General features: G+C 43.5%; 1 protein-coding gene across 1 annotated transcript; it reads right to left on the reverse strand.

Moving 5' to 3' along the window:
* Window positions 1-22,998: 22,998 nt before the first annotated feature.
* Window positions 22,999-23,352, reverse strand: LOC133785688 (uncharacterized). Its single transcript, XM_062224907.1, has one exon. It carries the CDS (start codon window positions 23,350-23,352, stop codon window positions 22,999-23,001), a length of 354 nt encoding a protein of 117 aa, XP_062080891.1.
* Window positions 23,353-24,448: the final 1,096 nt, after the last annotated feature.

The raw sequence follows: 24,448 nt of genomic DNA on the forward strand, positions 1-24,448 counted from the left end.
TATCTACCTGGCCCTTGACTGCTATGTGTATATGATAAGGCATGCTTATTAGCATTGCTACTGTATGTTGATATTGTTGGAATGTCTGTTAGCATTGTGATTGCATATTTTTCTTGATTGTTGGCATTGGACCGTGGGGTGACTTATAAAAACCAATTACCATTGCCTGATCGATCGAGTCATTGATTGCAGATATACTTGGAGAGTTATGCCTCCAAGGCTATCAGTTTGACTTGCCAACGCTGAGATCAAGGCTAGAAATGATAATCAGAGTCAGAACCCTCTGCAAGTCCTTGAGAACTGGCAGGGAGGAAGAGATTCGCCTTCTGAGATAGCAGATTTCGACAGGGAACACTGCACCAGACTTTCCCCCTGTTGTGGCACCAACCGTAAAGCAGTCTGAGATTGAGAACAGGTGGAAGTCGCTGTATGAAAGATTCAGGAAACAGCACCCTCCAATCGTTGAGGGAGGAACAAATCCACTTAAGGCTAAATAATGGATGAGACTGACTACCTCCATCCTGAATTTTATGAGGGTGGCAGATAATGCAGAATGGCTTGTGCCACCTTTATGTTTCGAGACGATGCCTGTATATGGTGGGAGGTGGCATCCCAAAGTCAAGATGTTTCTACCATGAGTTGGGATGAGATCAGATACTTGTTCAGCCAGAAGTACTACAGTAACGTCGTTAAAGCAACGAAGGTGAACGAGTTCACCAGTTTAGTACAGGGCAGTATGATAGTTACTGAGTATGCCTTGAAATTTGATAGGCTGGCAAGGTTCGCACCTGATCTAGTGCCTACAGATGCAGCCAGGCATGACAGATTTGTTCGGGGGCTAAATGCTATGATAGCTGGGGATGTGCAGATTACATCAGTACCTGGGGAGACTACTTATGCCCAGATGGTTGAGAATGTCGTCACAGCTGAGGGGGCAAAAAACAAGATATGGAGGGAGAGCATTGGACGACGGGATGTTCGAGGGCAGTGCCTCCATTTGTGGGATCTGGTAGGGGCGGAGGCCCTAGTGATCAGAAGAGGAAGACCTCTGACATCTCGACCACTGCTGGTCCTGATAGGAGGGGCCGAGGTGTCCAAGGCGGCTGCCAGGGAGGCAGCAAGACATGCAGAAGTTACCCAGAGTGTGCTAGATCCAGGAAGTTCCATCTGGGAGAATGTCGGGTGAAATCATGCTACTTGTGCAGGGTGATTGGGCATCTCAAGAAAGACTGCCTGACTTTGGAGAAAGAAAAACCAAGGAAGGCAGACAACTTGACTCTAGCCAGAGTGTTCGCCTTAACTCATGTAGAGGCTGAGGCTAGTCCCTCGGTGGTGACAGGTCAGCTTTCTAGTGCTTGCACTCCATATACTGTATTGATTGATTCTGGTGCTACACATTCATTTGTTTCTAGTAGAGTGATTGATAGATTGTGTAGGCCCTATGATTATTATACTACGAGGCTTGGGACCTTATTTCCTACAGGGGAGTTGGTAGTTTCTAGGAGATGAGTTAGGTCATTTCCAGTGATGGTGGACAACATGGAACTATCAGTGGACTTGATTGAGTTGGACATGGATGACTTTGACATTATTATTGGAATGGATTGGTTAGTCAGGTATGGGGCAACTATATACTGCAAGAAGAAGATGGTGACATTCAGCCAGAGGGGGAAGTCCCCTTCATTTTTGTTGGTACTGTGCATGGACCCCACATTCCTATGATATCAGCATTGAGGGCTAGATTCCTATTACAAGGAGGTTGTATAGGATTTCTAGCTAGTGTGGTGGACAACAGTAGGGTCATGCCAGTGGGACCAGAGGAGACCAGATTGGTGTGTGAGTTCTTAGATGTGTTCCCGAAGGACTTACTGGGACTGCCATCGCACTGGGAGATTGAATTCATCATTGAGTAGGCACCAGGTACATAACCAATGTCGAAGGCACCATACAGAATGGCTCAGGCAGAGCTGAAGGAGTTGAAGGTACAGTTACAGGAGTTATTGGACCTGGGATTTATCAGACCTAGCTTCTCACCGTGGAGTGCTCCAGTTTTGTTTGTAAAGAAGAAGGATGGTATCCTGTGGATGTGTATAGATTACAGGAAGTTGAACAAGCTGACTATCAAGAACAAGTACCCACTACCGAGGATAGACGACCTATTTGATCAATTGCAGGGTAAGATAGTATTCTCAAAGAATGATCTTTGATCTGGTTATCACCAGGTAAGGATCAAGGATGAGGATATCCCAAAGATGGCCTTTCGCACCAGGTACGGGTACTACGAGTTTCTAGTCATGTCATTTGGGCTCACCAATACCCCAGCAGCATTTATGGATCTGATGAACGGGGTGTTCAAGGAATATTTGGATCAGTTCGTGATTGTCTTCATCGATGACATCCTGGTTTACTCTCATTCAGAGGTAGAACATGAGCGGCATCTCCGATTGGTATTGCAGAGATTGAAGGAGCACTAGTTGTATGCCAAGTTTAAGAAGTGCAAGTTTTGGTTGCCGCGGGTGACATTCCTTTGTCACATTGTCAGTGGAGATGGGATTAAGGTAGATTCAGCCAAGGTAGAAGTAGTTAGAGATTGGCCGAGGCCAAGGAATTCCTCAGAATTTAGAAGTTTCCTTTGGTGTGCAGGGTAATATCGATGATTCGTGGAAAGATTCTCAAAGATTGCTACACAATTGATAGAATTGAAACGAAAGAACTTGGAGTTTGTGTGGTTAGACAGATGTGAGAACGATTTCCAGGAATTGAAGAGACGATTGATTACTGCTCTGGTGCTGAGTCTTCCTTCAGATGGGGATAAGTTTGTGGTGTATTGTGACACATCAAGACTGGGGTTAGGATGTATGTTGATGCAGAGTGAGAAGTTCATAGCCTACGCATTGCGACAGCTAAAGGAATATGAGCAGTGGTACCCTACTCATGATTTGAAATAGCAAAGGTGGTATTTGCACTAATAGTGTGTCGATACTATCTGTATGGAGAGAAATGCAGGATATCCACCGATCATAAGAGCTTGAAGTATTTATTCACCCAGAAGGACTTAAACATGAGACAGAGACATTGGCTATAGTTGGTAGAGGATTATGACAGTGAGATCCTTAATCACCGAGGGAAAGAAAATGTAGTGGCTGACGCTTTGAGTCGGAGGGGCCCAAGACAGTTCTTTAGCTCGAAGCATATATCGAAGGAATTGGCAGAAGATATGACCAAGGGGAAGATGTAATTAGTATTGGGTCGGTTGGCCAATATTACTTCGCAACCTACTCTCTTGGAGAGAATAGAGGAGGGCCAGATGAGTGATACACGGTTAATAAAGCTTAGAGAGGATCTCCGGGCTTTCTGAGATACAAGGATCGAATTTGTGTTCTGATGAACATGGGTATTAGATGAGAAATCTTTGATGAATCTCATACCACACCATATTCGTTACATCCAGGCACCACGAAGATGTATCAGGATCTAAGGCCATTGTATTAGTGGCCTGGGATGAAGAAGGTGTTGGGAATAGTGCCCTTAAAGCAATTGTAGTTGACAAATGTTTTAAATGAAATAAATAATTGAATTGAATTATTATATATATGGACTATGTCTGATATTATGTTGATAATATTAAGTAAATATCATAAATTTCCAAAGTTTATCAATGTGGTCTTAATCTCATATTGTTATGTGAGGAGCGAGATTAAGATAATAAACTTGAAACAGTTCGCAGTAAAATATAGTTATGGAATCTTTAGATTAATTACTGCTAGTACGGTCCGCTAGTATTATGAATACAAGTGACCTAGATCCGGGTCACTAGTGTAGTAGGACACTTTAGTGAAGGTACTTAATATATAGTGATATATAGAAATGGAGCAGATGTGATTTGTTAATACTTGTTTAAACACCGTTTCATAGTATTAATCAACACATCAAAAATTGATCATATACATGACGATCTTAATCCTGAGGTTACTATGAACTCATATATATGCCATCTAATCCTTTGCTTCATGCGTTAAGGTTTGTCAGAATGATCAGGCTAAAAACAATTGTTTTGGGAACACAATGATTTATGTGGTTGGGGACATAGTTTAACAGATATAGAATCTATACCTTCTTATAGATTGAATAATGGTACCCTATTGGGTTGACTATTGGAACTGAAAAGGTTACGAGCGCTCACGTTGCAAACTTGTTGTGACACAACCTTCACTAGTAAAGTCAATGGTACACTAGGAACAAGATATAGTTAAAAGGGTAAAACAATAATTTTATGGTCTTTTAATTATGAACCATTAATAGAGGATTAATGTTGCATGTAAGGATTATATTAATGGACACTTTATTCTTTAGTAAAGTACTCTATAAATCTATGTCTATAATTATCAAGAGTTCAATCTCATATTTATAGTGGAGTAATCATGAGATTAATAATCTAATATTTATTGGAGCTTGATATTATAGGTCCATAGGTCCCCAGGGTGGCTCTATCAACACTATATCACGGTAAGAGTTGATACAAGGGTAAAACTATAGTTTGGAAATTTGAGAAGAATTTTATTCTTCGGGTCAAATATGTTAGGAAAATATATATTTTCCTCAATGGAAATGGTAAGAAATTTACAACTCTATGCAAAAATACAATAGACAAGGATTGATTAAATAAAGTGTTACAACTCTATAACTAAAAATACAAATAAAAAGAAGAAATAGAAGTAGAGAATAGTGAAATACAACTCTAAGCAAAAGATACAAATAAAGTGAAGGGTTTGAAACAAAAGAAATAAAGATTACAACTCTAAACAAAGATACAAGTAAATATAACAAGAATGATGAGAAGAGAAGCAAAAGAAGAAAAATAAGAACAAGAACAAAACAATAAGAAAAGTCTCACTCACACAACCAAAGTGAAGAGTGTTGGGGATCACCAACTTGAACAAGGTTTGAAACCTTTGTCCAAAAGCTTATTTCCCCCTAACTCAAGCACTAAGGGATCTCTCACAGATTTTGGAAATGCTTTATAGAATAATCAAGCCTCTAGGTGTTTTCTAGCCAAGTGCTCTAATGGATAACAAAGTTGTGTCTTTCAAGTGAGTAGTAGGCTCCTATTTATAGAGTTTTGAGACACCCTTTGAATTTCAAATTCCACCAACCCCCATGGTTGTTACAAATGATTAATTGGATGTTTATGGAATTAAAATAAAGATTTGGGAGTTACTTGGCTGTTGGAAACGTTCAAAATTGGATAAAACCGAAGTTTGGAAAATGTTGTCAGCCGCTCAGGACGCGGCCTGAAAAACACTTGATGTGGGCCACGATGTTTTTCTGCCTCTTGGGTCGCGGCCTGAAAAACATAGGCCGTGGCCCAAGATGTTTTTTCAGTAACCAATTTTCCAAATTTGCCAAAATGTTCCAAATTCATTCCCACTTGATTTTGTAACTTCCATACACATTATGGGAGTTAAAAAAAATCACATCTCTAACAACCATTTCATATATGGCTTTAAGAAATTCATCTCAATATTCTGTAACAACAAATCTACACAATAATGGGTAATATTTGGAAGTTAAAATTTGATATTTAATTTGTAGCACCAAATATGTTACATAATTGGATATTTTACATATATCTAAATAATGTAACTCTCTATTATATGTTACAATATGTGACACTCTTTGTTACATTTATTTAATCTAAAACATTATATTATAAAATAATATAATATTACATTATATTATAAAATAATATAACATTTCCCTACTAGATTAAATAGTTATCTATTGTAACACTTATTTAATCAATCATTATATTTTAAAATATAACATATCCCCCACTTGATTAAATAAGAACTCTCTCTTATAGGAGTCATTGCATTGGTGCATAAAATAAAGTGTTTTTCAACTTGAACTTTACTATAGTGTAAATATCACAAAATTTGTCGAAAATTTTGTTGCACTAGGCATTGAACCATCTTTTCATGATAACAAATCGGAGATAACACACGCACCATTGCGATGTTCACTTGAGACCTCTATGTCTCGCTTTGCACCGTTAATGGCCATGTGCACTTTCCATTCATGGACATTCTTGAGAATACTCCCAATTCTCATGAGAGGCGGCACCACCCCTAGGTCCATATAGGTAGAATTCTTACAATATTTGTTATAAAAAATACTTATCTTCACAAGACTGAATTCTATTAAAAAACCTTTCTGTTTTAACCCTCAACTTGGTAACTCACAAGTACTCAACATCTCAGATGGAACTTGTTTTGAGTACAACTAATATTCACTTGATTGACTTGTTGTTACCTATTGAACCTAGCACTAGTTAAATAACTAGTGTGAAGATAGGTTACCATCAATCGTGAATCTCTTTAGGGAGTTTAAGTCCCATCCCTCGAGATGATGTAGCCACTAAATCCCTCGTTAGTGACTTAGTGAAAGGATCCGCCAGATTTTCACTTGTTCTCACATAAGATATTAAGATGACTCCTCTTTGAACCAATTCTCTTACATACCCATGTCTTACACTGATGTGTCTAGACTTCCCATTATACACTCTACTGTATGCTCTAGCCAATGTCGCTTGGCTATCACAATGTATCAATATAGTGGATACATTCTCTTTGATTATGGGTATCTCTACCAACAGATCTCTTAACCATTTGGCCTCTTTGCCGATAACAGCTAGAGCTATAAACTCCACTTCCATAGTGGAATGAGATATACCGGTTTGTTTCTTGGAACCCCAAGAAAATGCACCCCCACCAAGTGTAAATACCCAACCAATTGTGTCTTTCGGTCTTACCAACGCTCCAGCCGCGTTTATGGGCATTATGAGTTTTTAGTTATGCCTTTCGGTCTTACCAATGCTCCAGCCGCATTTATGGATTTAGTGAATAGGGTCTTTAAACACTACTTGGATAAATTCGTCGTTGTGTTCATCGACGACATCTTAGTATACTCAAAGGACGAAGTCGAGCACGAGGAACACTTGAGGTTGATCTTATTACGACTAAAGGAGCATCAACTTTACGCCAAGTTCAAGAAGTGCGAATTCTGGCTTTCGCAAGTAGCATTCCTCGGGCATATTGTATCCAAGGACAGAATTGCAGTAGACCTATCTAAGGTAGAGGATGTGAAGGATTGGCCAAGACCAAAGAACGCATCAAAAGTAAGAAGATTTCTGGGATTAGGAGGTTATTATCGGAGGTTTGTAGAAGGCTTTTCTAAGATAGCCACTCCGCTCACCAACCTGACTCGGATGCTGCAGAGGTTCAACTGGACTAATAAGTGTGAAGAGAGCTTCCAGTTGCTTAAGGATAAGTTGTGCTCAGCGCCAGTACTCTGTGTACCGACACCCAACGACGAGTTTATAGTCTACTGTGATGTGTTGAAGCAAGGATTGGGTTGTGTGCTGATGCAGAATGACAAGGTGATAGCCTACGCCTCAAGGCAGCTGAATGAGTACGCGCAATGCTATCCAACTCACGATATGGAGTTGGCAGTGGTGGTATTTGCGTTAAAAATATGGCGCCATTATCTTTACGGAGAACGGTGTGAGATTTATACAGACCACAAAAGCTTAAAGTAATTCTTCACTCAGAAGGAACTCAACATAAGGCAGCGCAGGTGTTTAGAGCTAGTGAAGGATTATGACTGCGAAATCCTATACCACCCGGGAAAGGCAAACGTAGTTGCTGATGCGCTAAGTAGGAAGAGTTATGGAAGTCTAGCAGCACTAGCTGGAATAGAAAAGCCGCTACAGCAGGAGTTGATCAATGCCAGAATAGAAGTAGTCATCGGTAAGCTGGCTAACTTGTCTATCCAGTCAAGTCTGTTAGAAGAAATACGGATTGGGAAAGGGCATGATGACACATTAGTAGCACATATGGATGCAGTTAGAGAAGGTAAGGCCACATATTTCTCAATTTCAGGTCAAGGTTAATTGAGATATAAGGATCGGGTATGCGTGCCGAATGATCAAGGGATTAAGATGAAGATCTTAGAAGAAGCGCATAATACCCCATACCCAGTTCACCCAGGGTCGACCAAGATGACTCACGACGTTAAGGCAATATATTGGTGGCCAGGAATGAAGAAGGATATAGCAGAATTTGTGTCTAAATGTTTAGTATGCCAGCAAGTGAAAGAAGAACATCAGAGGCCTGTAGGCTTATTGCAACCACTTAGCATACCATAATGGAAATGGGACAATATAGCCATGGATTTCGTGATGGGTTTTCCACGAACAAGTAAACAGCATGATTCAGCTTGGGTAGTAATAGATAGACTAACCAAATCAGCTCATTTCCTACCTATTAAGACTTCATACACAATGGATCAATACGCAGACATCTATGTCCAAGAAATAGTACGGTTGCATGGAATCCCCAAGACAATAGTGTCTGGTAGAGGGTCGGTTTTTACATCGAGATTTTGGGGAATTTTACAACAAGCCATGGGTACTAAGTTACGTCTTAGTACGACATTTCATCCTCAGACCGATGGTCAGTCCGAGTGTACCATACAGATTTTAGAAGATATGTTGCGCACTTGTGTACTTGATTTTTGATGATCGTGGAATAAGTACTTACTACTAATTGAATTCTCCTACAACAATAGCTACCATTCAACGATCGGGATGGCACCTTATGAATTACTTTATGGAAGAAGGTGTCGATCACCGTTACATTGGAACAAGGTGGGAGAAAGGCAGCTTCTTGGTCCCGAAGCTGTTAGAAAAGCTCAGGAAGCAGTAGCGCTGATTAGAAAGGGTATGCTTGCTGCTCAAAGCCGTCAGAAAAGTTATACTGATGGCAAGCGGCGTGATGTGGAATTCAAAGTCGAAGATCAAGTCTTCCTAAAGATATCCCCTATGAAAGGTGTAAAGCGGTTTGGGAAGAAAGCAAAGCTTAGTCCTCGGTTTACAGGTCCTTTTGAGATATTGGACAAAGTGGGAGCAGTTACATATAGATTAGCCCTACCACCAGCTTTAGCAGATAGCCACAATGTGTTCCACATCTCGATGTTGCATAAATATGTGTCAAACCCATCTCACGTCCTCAAGTACGATACGATAGCACTCCAGAAAGACTTGAGTTACGAGGAACGATCGATTAGCATCCTAGATAGAGGGATGAAGCAGTTACGGTCCAAGAGTTTTTTGATGGTCAAAGTCCTATGGAGTAATACTTTTGAACGAGAGGCAACGTGGGAATTGGAGGAGGACATGTTAGCCTGGTATCCGGAATTGTTTGGTAAGTAAATTTTGAGGACGAAATTCTTTTTAGTAGGGGAGAATTGTAGAGTCCCAGATTTTTACTTAGCTAGTAGTAGTAGTAGTAATAGTTAGTAGTAGTTATAGTATGTTTATTACTATGGATTTTTGTTCAAGCGGGGACTTAGTTGAACACTTATAGCAACACTTATAGATTTTATAAGTTTAACCTATAGTGTAAGAATATTAATTATAGCATAAGGTTTGATTAATATAGCTTATTATAAATATGTCATTTATTATACTATAAGGTTTAGATAGAACTAATAAGATCATGACACTTTTCATGTGCATGTTTGTTGGGAAATTAAGTATTTTTTATGAATAGTTTTATAAAAGAAATATTTAAAAACCCTAGGACCTGCCAGCAACTTTAAAACCATATTATGACTCAGTCAAACCTGATTAACCAATTCAAATTAAGCTGACAAAGTGCAATTACGTGTATAATATTTCAGCGTATGCCAATATATCGCAGCTATAGGGGCGATATATTGCCACACGGGGAATACGAAAAACATGTCATTTTTAAAAAAATGAATTGACGATCACTCGGGGCATAAGCCTAGGTGATATATCGCCTACAATGGATGATATATAGGCCCTAGGGCTATGTTTTCAAATGATTTTGAAACCGAGCTCAATTCAACACTTAACCTCTTAACAAGCCTCTGAACGTTTTGACCGAGTCTTAAGCCTCTGCTGAACGAATATTCAAATGTTTTTCAAGTAATATTCATTATTTTTTTATTCAAGCTAAAAGAATATCTTTTCACTCCTTGAACTCTATAAATAGGACCTAATACCCAGCCATTTTTCTCATTCTTCAAGCTGTGTTCAGAGCCTTCAAGCTACTAGGTTTACTTTAGAGTGTTAAACCCTTGGGTTGGGTTATAAGCTTTATAAGCACTTGGGAAGTAAGATAATAGTGTCTTTTTCTATATCGAGATGTAGTTCGGTTCTAGTACATCCAAAGGTATTCCTAATCTTAAGTTCATTTACGTATGTTTCATTAGTTTCCTTTAGTTTTCTTTACTCAAATCCTAACCCGCTGTTTTCCATTCTTGGTTAGGTATCTAAGTTCTTTGAACTTAAGGTTTCGTTTTGGTAAGTTTCTTCTTGATGGTTTAGTTCATTTCTTTTTCATCTCTTTCTTTTATAAATACTCACCTTCTTATTGTTGGTTTTAGGAGTGTTCCAAATCCCGTCCTTGTTCTCATATCCCAGTTTTTGTAAGGAAAATAGGATAGATCTTATATGTTTTTATGATATGTTATGCTTATGTTATGTTATCTTATGTTATGATATGATATGTTAACATTATGTATAGTATGTTTATAGACCTTGGGCATATGACTTGTCTAGCTAGCAAGCCCCAATAATGTATGGGCATATGACTTGCTTGGCTAGCAGGCCCCACAAATCTATTGGGCATATGACTTGCTTAGTTAACAAGCCCCAAGTAGTATAATGGCCATTGTAGTAGTATATGACATATGTTATAGTATATGTTTATGATATAGTTTATGTATATGTTTTATGTTATTAGTAGATTTTCCTTGCTAGGCATTAGGCTCATTCCTTTATTTTTATGTATGCAGGAAAATAGTTATGGCGGCGGAAGGATTCTTGGCAGCATGGGGTTGTGTATTGAGGAAGGATGGATTTGGTGGACTGCGTGATCGATTCGAGGACGACGTTATTTTCAGTCTTTTTATTATGTTTCTATGTATTTTCTGCACTTAGTTTGTAAACAATTTCATTTAAAGTTTAAAGTTATGTTTTATTTTCAAACAATGGGATCCCATACCCCGCATTTATGTATTTCAACATTTACCTTAAAGTTTTTAATAAAGTTGTGAATGTTGCTTATGTATGTTTTCCCGAAAATAGTGTCTATGTATAGTAGTTTTAATGGTCCAAAGTCTTAGAATTAGTTGGGTCATTACACTTTTGAATGTTAGGAAAATATATATTTGCCTCAATGGAAATGGTAAGAAATTTACAACTCTATGAAAAAATACAATAGACAAGGATTGATTAAATAAAGTGTTACAACTCTATAACTGAAAATACAAATAAAAAGAAGAAATAGAAGTAGAGAATAGTGAAATAAAACTCTAAGCAAAAGATACAAATAAAGTGAAGGGTTTGAAAAAAAAGAAATAAATATTACAACTCTAAACAAAGGTACAAGTAAATATAACAAGAATGATGAGAAGAGAAGCAATAGAAGAAAAATAAGAACAAGAACAAAACAATAAGAAAAGTCTCACTCACACAACCAAAGTAAAGAGTGTTGGGGATCACCAACTTGAACAAGGTTTGAAACATTTCTCCAAAAGCTTATTTCCCCCTAACTCAAGCACTGAGGGATCTCACACTGATTTTGGAAATGCTTTCTGGAATAATCAAGCTTGTAGGTGTTTTCTAGCCAAGTGCTCTAATGGATAGAAAAGTTGTGTCTTCCAAGTGAGCAATAGGCTCATATTTATAGAGTTTTGAGACACCCTATGAATTTTAAATTCCACCCACCCCCATGGCTTTTACCAATGATTTATTGGATGTTTATGGAATTAAAATAGAGATTTGGGAGTTAGTTGGCTGTTGGAAACGTTCAAAATTGGATATAACCGAAGTTTGGAAAATGTTGTCAACCGATCAGGCCGTGGCCTGAAAAATACATGTTGCGGCCCAAGACGTTTTTTCAGCAACCAATTTTCAAAATTTGCCAAAACGTGCCAAATTCATTACCACTTGATTTTGTAACTTCCATACACATTATGGGAGGTAAAATCACATCTCTAACAACAATTTCACATATGGCATTATGAAATTCATCTCAATATTGTGTAACAACAAATCTACACAATAATGGGTAATATTTGGAAGTTACAAATTTGTGATTGAATTTGTAACACCAAATATGTAACATATTTGGATATTTCACATATATCTAAATAATGTAACTCTCTATTATATGTTACAATATGTGACACTCTTTGTCACATTTATTTAATCTAAAACATTATGTTGACGGTGAGAACTCGTCAACGAAGTTAAGTTAGAAAAATTAAAGTATAATGCTTATAAATGAAGAACTTCAAAAATCTAAACAGAAACTTAGAAAATAGTTGCAGAAGAAAAATGGAGGAAAGTACTTGTATTTCTCTTTAGTTTCCAGGTACAGTATTTTTTCCAACCCCCTTTGATGTGGAAGTGGGGTTCCTTTTATAGTGGGCTCTAATGGCTCCTGATACATTGTGATCCAGGGGACCAGATGGTACAGAAGTACATTGATAAGAGAGTGGTCTCAGGGGTAGTGGTGTTGGCTCCTATACATGGTCAGATTCTGTGGGGATGTCTCCACTACTTATTTAGTACGAGTTTCATAGGAGTTGCACCAGGCATAGTGGTGCTGGTGGTGTCGACTCTGACATCTGGTTAGAAACATACAGGCCATGTCCCCTCTCCTATTACTCCCACTACTTGCTTGGCATGAGTATTCGGATCAGACATACGAGGTCTTAAAGGTTGTACCCCATATAAGCTCTGTACTTGTATGATCTTTTTGAATTATACTTGGTCTTTTACTTCTAAATGTTGGAGCCTCCGTAGGTCCTCATAGGAGACACCATCTTGAGGTGCAGGGTGCGTTATACCTGATGCATGTATGGGTCGCAGCGCGAGACGAGGCTCTTGGGCCCTTGGTGCAAGACAGGCCCCTTGTCGCAAGATTCCCAAAACACCTCAAGGCCACCCATGAGATGTGGGTGATAGGCGCGCGAGACGCCACTCCTAGTGAGGCGCCTGTTGGCGCGCGAGACGTTCGTTGGCGTCCGAGGCCATCCATCGCAAAGCCCTGGTGGCATGGCTGTGGCGAGGCGAGGTGAGGCCATCTCTCGCGAGGCCCTGGTGGTATGGTCAAGGCGAGGCAAGGCCATCCTTCGCAAGGCCCTGGTGGCATGGCTAAGGCGAGGTGAGGCCATCCCTCGCGAGGCCCTGGTGGCACGACCAAGGCGAGGCGAGGCGAGGCCATCCCTCGCGAGGTCCTGGTGGCACGGCTGAGGCGAGGCGAGGCCATCCCTCGTGAGGCCCTGGTGGCACGGTCGAGGCAAGGCAAAGTGAGGCCATCCCTCTCAAGGCCCTGGTGGCACGGGCGAGGCGAAGCGAAGCGAGGCCATCCCTCGCAAGGCCCTGGTGGCACGGCCGAGGCGAGACGAAGCGAGGCCAACCCTCGCGAGTCCCTGGTGGCACGGCCGAGGCGAGGCGAGGCCATCCCTTGCGAGGCCTGGGTGGCACGGCTGAGGCGAGGCAAAGTAAGGCCATCCCTCGTGAGGCCCTAGTGGCACGGCCGAGGCGAAGCGAAGCGAAGCCATCCCTCGGGAGGCCCTGGTGGCACGGCCGAGGCGAGGCGATCCCTCGCGAGGCTCGAGTGGCACGGCTGTGGCGAGGCTAGGCCATCCCTCACGAGGCCTTGTTGGCTCGGCCAAGGCGAGGTGAGGCCATCCCTCGCGAGGTCCTGGTGGTGCGGCCGAGGCGAGGCGAGGCCATCACTCGCAAGGCCCTGGTGGCACGGTCGAGGCTAGGCGAGGCCATCCCTCACGAGGCCCTGGTGGCACGGTCGTGGCCAGGCGAGGCCGTCCCTCACGAGGCCCTGGTGGCACGGTCGTGGCCAGGCGAGGCCGTCCCTCGCAAGGCCCTGGTGGCACGGCTGTGGCGAGGCAAGGTGAGGGCATAAAAGCCTCGCGGAGACGTGGGGGTGACGACCTCGTGTAGGTTCCTGAGGGCCTCGCGTGGCACACCTCCTAAGGTCGTGAGGCGCGAGACGGGGGGTCCTGGGTGGCACACTTGTTGTTGCTTTGTTTGTCAAGATTTCCCAATACACACCTAGGGACATGGGACCTTAGCACGTACTTTGATTCTTTTACCAGCGTAGAATTTTGAGCATCTACACTTGCCCCCCAATCTAGGAGAGGGCCTTTAGGCACTCTGGTAGACTTTTCGATATGGTGTCTTGAATGCACGGGTGGTGTTAGTGGTGATCCTTGTGATTTCTTGAGATTGATCGTGAGCCTATCGTCTTGCTTCGTGGATCCCAATCTAGATGCCGAGCTCCCTTCTTGGCCATTGATCAGTCTTTAGGTTCGATGATCAAGATGAGCCTGTGGCTCCTTTAAATATGCCTTCACATCTATCGCATTATTTACACTCCATCTCCTTAGCTTAGTTGTTTTTAGATCCTTGCTCCTTTCAAGAGGTAAGGGGTTCAATCCCCCACAACCTCTCTTTTGTTATCTTTTCCCTTCTTTTTTTTATACCTGAGTTCATTTGTTGTATGTCCATATTCATGCAGGCATTTGAGGACTAAAACACCATTTTCCTTTGTTTGTGCAGACACGTACTTTCGACCACTTGCCTCTCTTTGACAGTGACGGTGCTTTTGGCCCTCGATCTCCTTTTGACCACGACAGTGGCCAATTTTACTTGCTTGAGGTATACTTTCTTTCTTCCTTATGTTTATTAGGTCCAAAATAGCACCACTCGGGATGGGGTACTTTGGCCTAGCTCGTCGTGAGTTAACCCAGTTGCATGCCCTCATTCATACCCCGTAGTTGGTTATTTAGAGCCCTTGTGCCTAGTGGTTTTGAGCCCATTCCTTTGTGTTTTGTAGCAATCCTCTCATTTCTACGTGAACCCTTTTTGCTTTCAGGACGAGGTCTCATGGCATGTGAAGGACCATTCGACGCTCCTCCGAGGATCGAGTTTGTTGACTTCTCTTCAGACTCTGAGTCCATCGAGGACAACCCTCACCAAGACTATGACACCTTAAGGCAGGCCCGTATTCGTCATCTTGAGCACATGGCTGAACTTAGGCGTAAAATATGGGTGGTAGAGAGTGAAATAGACTCATTTTTTAGGGGAGACAGAGTACCTTTCCCTCTTGACCTTAATGACCATGTAGCAACCCTTAGGGTGACCCTTTTAGATTTGCAGACGGAGTTGGAGTTTATGGAGGGAAATCTCTCGCCTGAGCCTCTTACCCCGTTTTTCCCTAATGGCTGTCATGGGGTCGTCCCGTCTTCTCCTCAACCCTTATTTTCGATCTACCCTTGCTTAGCGCTTTCACACTCGGTGCCTCAGTGGAAGACCCTTGCTAGGAAGAAAAAATGGAGGGTAAAGTGCCCTGTGTCCACCTCACCTTTTTCTTTTGGTTTTGCAGATATGTCGATGAGAGCACAGCGACAGGTGACCGCTGAGGATCAAGATACTAGCCCCCTATTGGCATCCACCCTAGTGTCCCATGTGTCTGAAAATAAATTGTTGGAATTAACAGAGAACTATTGTGTTTTCCCGGAATACAAATTATACGTTCCTTTGAACAAGTGTCGGGCTGATCGGTCAAGTCCGGGTTATGTTGCCATGAGCGAGCATATCTTGAAAGCTTGTGGCACAATCACATTACACTCGTTATTCGTCACAGTTCTCAACTATTTTGACCTTGCTCCACTCCAGTTGGTGCCCAATAGCTGCCTAACCTTGAGTTGCCTTTTTATTGCGTATATGGATTGCTTCAAGCGTGCTCCCACGGCCCAAGAGGTGCATTTCATTTATAACCTTATGCTCTCTCCTAAATCCAAAGGCTTTTATTTCTTGCAGAAAGCCAATTCTTCGTCCCCCTTGATAGGGGGTTCGATATCCAACCCAGGGTCTTGGAAGCATCTTCTTTGTGAAGGGTCCCTTCTCTATTCGTGAGCACTTTCGCTCAGCTCCTAGTAAGTACTTCAAGTTTTTTATTATTATTATGTTTTGGAACTTACTGTTTTGAAACTTATGTTCATGTCGGCAACTGTGTTGATTGTGCAGAGAATTTCACCGTGCCTGAAGTTATCGGGTCAGAGGCGGATGCAGTGGATAAAACTTGAGGCTGACCCTGCTAAAAAAATGGTTGTACATCTCTTCATCGTGACCAACCTCAACCGCCACAAGCTGTCCCCGATCTCAAAGCCTGAGTTGTTGTGGACTATTTCTAGAATGCAGAAGAAAAAGGTTATTTTAGCTGACCCTCACTCGGAAAGGGGTGAGGCTGAGTGTGCGCCAGAGGGGGTCTCCCCAGGACATAGGCAACCCCACTGGCCATCTTTGTCTCCCAGGGGGTGCCCTCCCTTAGCCCCTACAGACCATGACATGGACTCCCACTCCCAGGATCAACAGGCCATGCCGAGGGGTTTCGTCTGTCCTTATTCTGAGGACTTCGAAGCTTTCCCTCAGGCTTCCCTTGATCCTAGTCCATCGAGGGCTCATTTTCTCGATCTTCCTGCGCCCCCTCCTAATCCATCGGGGGCTCATTTTTTTGATCTTCCTGCGCCCCCTCCTCCTTCGGCGAGCGGGTCATCTGTCCATACCCAGCCAAACGCCCTTGGCTCGGAAGGGGTGCCCTCAGTGGGCCGCATGGCGGCTTCTTATGGGCGACGGTATGTCCATGTCGCTACGGATCTTCCTGAGGCTGATTGGAGTGCCCTTGGGAATTTTGCCATGTCGGAGCTCGGGGAGACTCTTGCGCGTTCCGCCGCTTGGGTGAGTTCATGCATCTTACGTCGGCCTTATCTATTTTCTCTCTCTTTTTTTTGTTTCTTATCATTGTTATTGTTATTTTTCTTGTGCAGACCTACACAGTGGCTCAGCGATTTGCCGACTTGGCTCAAGACCTCTCCACGTCGAATGCTGAGAGGGACCGTCTTATGGTCTAGGTCTAGGGGCTCGAGAGGGAAGTTGCTGAAACCAGGCTTAAGCTAGAGAAGGCCCTGGCGAAGGCCTATTCTTCATCAAAAAAGAAGAATACGGCGATTGCCAACACCACGATGCTGCAGGAAAAGGTCACTTGCTTAGAGACCGAACTTGAGGGTGCAAAGGCTACCATCACAGTGTTGCAGGGGAGGGTCGCTTCCTTAGAGGTGAACAAGGTGGACATTGAGTATAGATCCATATAGCACGCCCTCTACATAGTATGGAGGCCGGATCCTAACTTCGATTTATCCTCCTTTGGTGAGAACATCGTTGCCCGGGTGGCTGAGTGGAACGCCCATGGCAGGAGGCCTTGAGATTATCATTATGCGATTTTTTCCATTTAGTCCAATGCGGTTGTATGCTCATTTGAGCCTTATTTTTCTTGTAATTTCTTCGAGTCATGTTATATTATCAAAACTCTTTTTTTTATATATGTACATATGTGATCATTCATCTTTATTCCTCTGTGTTCAAGGTCCTTTTGAGCCCACACAATGGGGTTCGATAGGTTCTCTTTTTTATTTATCAGGCTTGAGGTCCTTTGGAGCCCATGCGAAGGGGTTCAATAGGTCCCTCTTTGATGCCTCTTGATTGTTCTTATTAGGATATATTGAGCCCTTGGGTTCTAGTTATCCTTTTATATATTTTTGCGCGCACTTATTATTTCATGTGAGAAGCGTCCTTCTCGTCATTGTTCATAGTACTATTTTTGCAAGGGTCTCTTTTAGGACCCTTTTTGGCTAGATGGCTTGGTGGCCGCTCTAGGCTTATCGAATGGTGCTTCCCCTGAGGCACTTCCTCTTGTGGAAGCATTTACTCTTCTTTAGATGCTTTTCTTGTAGGACCTTTTGGCCTCCTTGATGTTCATAAGGGTAGCTAATCCTTGTGAGCTCAAGGTCTTCTTCTTGATTTATAAGGGGTTATTTTATATATATAAGGGTCTCATTTAGGATCCTGAGATAAGGGGTCCTTTTAGGATCCCTCTGATATAAGGGGTCCTTTTAGGATCCCTCTGATATAAGGGGTCCTTTTAGGATCCTCTTCTTCACTATATAGGTCTCGTTTAGGATCCTGAGATAAGGGGTCCTTTTAGGATCCTCCTGACAAGGGGGTCCTTTTAGGATCCTCCTGATAGGGGGTCGTTTAGGATCCCTATGATATAACGGGTCCTTTTAGGATCCTTTTGATATAAGGGGTCTTTTAGGATCCTCCTTATATAAGGGCCCTTTTAGGATCCTTTTGATATAAGGGGTCTTTTAGGATCCTCCTAATATAAGGGTCCTTTTAAGATCCTTTTGATATAAGGGGTCTTTTAGGATCCTCCAGATATAAGGGTCCTTTTAGGATCCTCTTCTTTGCTATATATTTTGCCTCCTGTTCTACCCCCCCAAGTGCTTGGTGAAATTTATTCCAGCAGGCACTTTGGTGGATGCTATAGAGAAGAAAAATAACATGTGAAGTTGCAACAGTTTCATTCATAGCATGCGGGTTACAATGACATATATGAAAGGGTTACATCTAATTGGGAGGTTACCCGGGTAGCCTCTTTGATTCCTACCTACTAAGTGAACAGAACAGGGAACAAACTAAACATAGGTCTTCTTTGCATCGGGTGCAGAAGTTTCAATGGTAGTATTTCTTGAGGTGTTCCGCATTCCATGCTCGAGGTATGACGGTGTTATCCATGCGGGCCAGTTTATAGGTGTTTGGTGGTATGCATTGAACGACTTGGTAGGGTCCTTCCCAGTTCACCCCTAGTACCCGCTCCCCAGGTCTCAAGTGTTGGGGAGTACTTTTCTTAGTACCAAGTTTCCTACCCTGAACATTCTCTCTCGCACCCTTGAGTTGTAGTACCTCGCTGCTTGTTGCTGATATGTGGCTAACCTCGATTGTGCCCTTTCTCTCTTGGCTTCCAACAGGTCCAAATTCCCGACCAATGCTACGATATTAGCCTAGTCATTATACGCTTGCGTGCGGATGGATTTAATCTTCATTTATATCGAAAGGACAGCCTCGCAGCTGTAGGCTAAGGTGAAGGGCATCTCCCTAGTGGTGGAACGAGGGGTAGGCCCAAAGTACATTGGGGAGTTCCTCGACCCAGGCCCCTTTCAAATTTTCCAACTTTGATTTCAAGTTCCTTTTTAGGATCTTGTTGATGGCATGTACTTGTCCATTGGCTTGTGGGTGTACTACTGCGAAGAAACTCCTCTTGATTCCTTTTTCCTTGCAGTATTCCTTGAATATTCCTCCAAATTGCGTTCCATTTTCGGAGATAATCTTGTAGGGTACTCCAAATCTACAGACGATATATTTTTTGACAAAGGTGGTGATTTTCTTAGCCGTTATGTTGACTAAAGGCTCTGCTTCCACCCACTTAGTGAAATAATCGACTGCTACCACTGTGTATTTTGCTCCTCCTCTTCTTGTTGGCAACGCTCCAATCAAGTCAATCCCCCACACAGTGAAGGGCCACGGACTGGTCATGCTCACCAGCTCATTTGGTGACTGTCGGGAGTAATTTGCATGTCTCTGGCACTTGTCACACCTTCTCGCGAATTCGTTCGTGTCCTTCTCCATGGTAGGCCAATAATACCCCTGGCGGATGGCCGTTTTTGCCGTGGACTGGCCCCCAGCATGATTTCCACATTCCCCTTCGTGTATCTCTTATAAAACGTTTAAGGCCTCTCCCTTATCTACGCACCGTAGGAGCGTGGTAGACAAGCCTCTCTTAAATAAGGCTCCATCTACTAGGGTGTACTAAGCGGGTTTGTAAGTTAGTTTACGGGCATCTTTTTTGTCCAAAGGCAAGGTCCCGTCATTTAAGTACCTCACGATGGGTGCAAACCATGACTCCTCAGTGCTATTGGCCATGTTGATCCTTTCTTCTGCTACACTTGGCTTGGGGAGGTATTCGACCGAGATGGACTCAAGCGTGTCTTCGTCTCGAGTGGAGGCGAGTTTTGCGAGTGCATCGGGGTTTGTGTTTTTCTCCCTTGGGATCTGTTCTATGGTGTATTTTTTGAACTGATCCAAATACCCCCTCACCTTGGCGAGATATGCAGCCATTTTTGGACCTCTAGCCTGGTATTCACTCTTCACCTGAAACACTACCAGCTGTGAGTCACTAAAGACATGAAAATAGGTTACCTTTAACTCCTTAGCTAGTTGTAGGCCAGCTAACAGTGCCTCGTACTCTGCTTCATCGTTGGAGGCTTCGAATCTGAATCTTAAGGTGCAATACATCTTGTGCCTCTCAGGTCCCGTCATCACTATGCCAGCGCCGACTCCTCCTTCATTAGATGTCCCATCTACATGGAGGCCCAATTCTTCAGGGTGCTTTTCCTCTTCATGCACCGATTCATTCTCTTCTATTTCTCCCTTTTCATGGGGTCGGTGTGCAAACTCGACTATAAAATCTGCAAGTATCTGCCCATTGATTGAGGTCCTTGGGGTGTAAGTGATGTCAAATTGACTCAATTCAATCGACCATTTTAACAACCCTCCCGAGGTCTCCGGTTTGTGCAAGACTTGACGTAGGGGGGTGTTTGTGAGCACCTCGATAGCATGAGCATCAAAATAGAGTCTCAACTTTTGAGAAGCCACTATCAAGGCATATGCTAACTTCTCTATTTCTTGGTACCGGGCTTCTGCATCTACCAGTCGTTTGCTCACATAGTACACGGGCTGCCAGAGCTTCTTTTCTCCTTTGACCAAGGCGGCGCTTATAGCATGCTCTGATACAGCTAGATACAAATACAACTTCTCCCATTTTTCTGGCTTGGCCAAAAGGGGTGGTTTTCCAAGGTGTTCCTTTAGCTTGGTGAAGGGGTCCTGACATTCATCATCCCAAGCGAACTTTTTGTTCCCTTTTAGGATGTTGAAGAAAGGGAGGCATTTGTCAGTGGATCTGGAGATGAACCTATTGAGGGCTGCTACTCTCCCTGTTAAGCATTGCACCTCCTTCTTGCTTTGTGGTGGGCTCATTTCCAGCAATGCCTTGATTTTTTCAAGGTTAGCCTCGATACCTCGGGAATTCACCATATAACCCAGGAACTTTCCTGATGAAACTCTGAAGGTGCACTTAAGCGGTTTTAGCTTCATTCTAAACTTTCGAAGGGTGTTGAACATTTCCATGAGATTGTTGGTGAGCTATCCTGCCTTCTTTGTCTTTACCAGCATATCATCCACGTATACTTCCATATTCCTTCCTATTTGATTTGCAAACATTATTTTTACCAGCCATTGATAAGTAGCGCCTGTATTTTTTAAACCAAAGGGCATCACTTTGTAGCAATAAATCCCCTTGTCTGTTATGAACGAAGTGTGCTCTTCATCAGCCGGGTTCATGGGTATTTGGTTATACCCAGAATATGCATCCATGAAGCCAAGTAGCTCGTGCGCTGTTGTGGCGTCTACTAACTGGTCTATCCTAGGAAGCGAGAAGTTGTCCTTAGGGCAAGCCTTATTAAGGTTAGTAAAGTCCACACAAGTCCTCCACTTTCCGTTGGGCTTCGGGACTAGCACTGGGTTTGATACCCATAGTGGGTAAGATGTCTCTCAGATAAACCTATTTGCCTTCAACTTGTCAACCTCCTCTTTTAGGGTCGCGTATCTCTCTGGGTCCAGCGCTCTCCTTTTCTGCCTCACAAGCCTTGCTTTTGGGTCGATGTTCAGGTGGTAGCACATGACCGCTGGGTCTATCCCTACCATGTCCCTGTGACTCCAGGTGAATACATCAAGGTTGGCTTTCAAGAATTCTACTAGCTTCTCCTTCACGTCACCCATACGGTTTTTTCCTACCTTCAACTTTCTCAACAGCTCGTTCATGACCGTGACTTACTCCAACTCCTCTACTAGTTCAGCTCTGGGTTCTTCCGCGACTCATGGGTCTAACTCATGTGGGTTCGTGCCTTCATGCACAACCATTTCCATAGGCACCGATGGCTTTGTGGCCGTGCGGAGGGATGTGTTATAGTATTCCCTCGCTTCCTTCTGCTCTCCTTTCATGCATGATATTCCCCCGGGATTTAGGAATTTCATAGCTAAGTGGTAAACAAAAGTTATCGCATTCAATTCTCTTAGGGAAGGTCTCCCTAATACCGCATTGAAGGCTGAGGCGCAATCTACCACAACAAAGTTTGCCATTATGGTGCTTTTTCTGGGTTGTTCTCCCATAGTGAGGGCTAACTCGATCGCCCCTAGGGGCTGTATTGAATCTCCCGTAAATCCATACAAGAAGGTACTGCAAGGCTTTAGGTGCTAGATGTTTAGTCCCATCTTCTCCAAAGCCGGGCGATATAAGATGTCCACAGAGCTTCCATTATCCACCAAGACCCGATGCACCCTCATGTTTGCAAGCTGGATAGTCAACACTAGGGGGTCATTATGGGGGAAATGTACACCCCGGGCATCTTCCTCAGTGAAGGTTATTGAGTCATTTTCACCCTTAAAACTCTTCGGGGGGCGTTGCTTCAATCTTAAGACGCACGGTGGTGGACTTCGTCTGACCTCCCTGGCATATTTATCTCACCCCTTCCTTGATTCGCCCCCGAATCCTGGCCCTCCAAAGATGGTCCTGACCTCTCCTTGTACTTCCAGGGCCACCTCTCGTGCCCACGGCGAGGATGCTCCTTCTTTCAGCCTTTGGCTCTCCTTGCGGACATAGCTGCCCAAATTTCCTCTGCGTATAAGCTCCTCTATTTCTACCTTTAAATGGTTGCATTCCGCGGTGGTGTGGGCGATATCTTTGTGATACTGGCAATATTTACTGGGTCTCTTTTGGACCGGTCTTTTTTCATTGTCGGAGGCCTTCTGAAAGGGACCTGGTTTTCATTCATGACGAAAATATGTTCTCTAGTGTGGGTGAGGTCAGTATAAAAGGTGTAGGGGCCCTGTCTGCGCTCATTAGTACGCTGATGCTTCCGGGGTCAATCATCTCTCATTCCTTCATATACCCTCTTCTTCTTTGGACCACTTCGGCTTTCTCGGAATGAGAGTTTTGGTGGATATTTTCCTTTTCCAGCCTTGAGGCTTTCATGACCATCCTCCACATGAATACATTTATGCGCCCGCTCATAGAAGTCATCCAAATCTGTGACCTCCCTTTTGAGCATGTAATCCCTTAACTTGCTTCCCGAGCGTACTCCGGCTGTGATGGCAATTTTTAGCTCTCTACGGGTCAAACTCCCTACGTTAGCCCCCTCCATATTGAAGCTATGAATGTAGCTCTTTAGACTCTCATTTTCTCCTTGCTTCGCGTTAGCAAGGCTGGTGCTCGGCATCGTGTAGTCCCGCACTGCGTGGTGTTGCTGGAGAAATTCATCATAAAATTGTTGCCAAGATCTGATGGACCCTGGTCTAAGTCTTTTGAACCATTTGTACGCAGGTCCTTTCAATGTGACAGTGAAGCAATGGCATCTAGCACCGCTACTAATCCCCCTTAACTTCATCAGGTCGTTAAATGCATCCAGATGGTATTTAGGATATGTGTTTCCTTCATATGGGGTCATATGGGGCTCCTTGAAGTTGGCCGGGAGCCAGATGGCTTGGATCTCCTTGATGAAGGGCGACTCATGGTCGAACTCATCCTCAATGGCTTGTCCTCTAGAGGCGGTGATGATTTTGCTCCGTAGGCTCCTCATTTCTGTGTCTAGGTCTTGTCTCCTCTTGTTCAAGGAGTCCCTCAATGTGGATGGGTTAGGATCTCCCTTTGCTTCGCCTTCCAGGGGTTCCATAGGAGGCAAGGTCCTTTTACCTGCCCTCTTTTTGTTGAGTTCCTCTCATAAATCTGAGGGTGTTTTCCTTGAGGTGACTTTGACATCATTACGAGGGCCCGAGTTGGTCTTCGACTCTGGTCTCTGGGGCTGCTTCGGTGGTCCAGGATGCTCGTGCCGCTTCATCCGGGGGGTGTTACTGGTGGAGAGTTGAGTCCTTCCATCATCTACTGGGACGGTGGTTTCTAGTCCCTCTTGACCCCTCTCTTTTCACTTAGGGAGTGATACGTTTGATTTCCCTTGCAACAGGCCATTTAACACCTCTTGCATGTTTTCTAGGGTGGTTTCTAGCCTTTGGTTCTTACGGTGCAGTTCATGTATCTCCTCTTCATAAAATCGAGATCTAGAACTCGAGCTCATGGAATGGACCCGGGGATGTTTGTCTGGTCTGCGCGTCGACAGGCCCGGATCCTGCCGGCCGGAGTTCGACACCTGCAGTAGCCTTGGAGGCAGGAACTCATCAGCATCCCTTGCTAGGGCATCTATTGGCCTTGGCTGATCCTCCTCAAGTGGAACTACTGGGGATGAGGCTTCCCATTCATCTCCGTGAACCTCAGGCTCCTTTGGGGCCTCCACGTTTGTGGGTGGAGGAGGATCCTTCATA

Source organism: Humulus lupulus, chromosome 6, assembly GCF_963169125.1.
Source record: "Humulus lupulus chromosome 6, drHumLupu1.1, whole genome shotgun sequence".
Classification (NCBI taxonomy): Eukaryota; Viridiplantae; Streptophyta; class Magnoliopsida; order Rosales; family Cannabaceae; genus Humulus; species Humulus lupulus.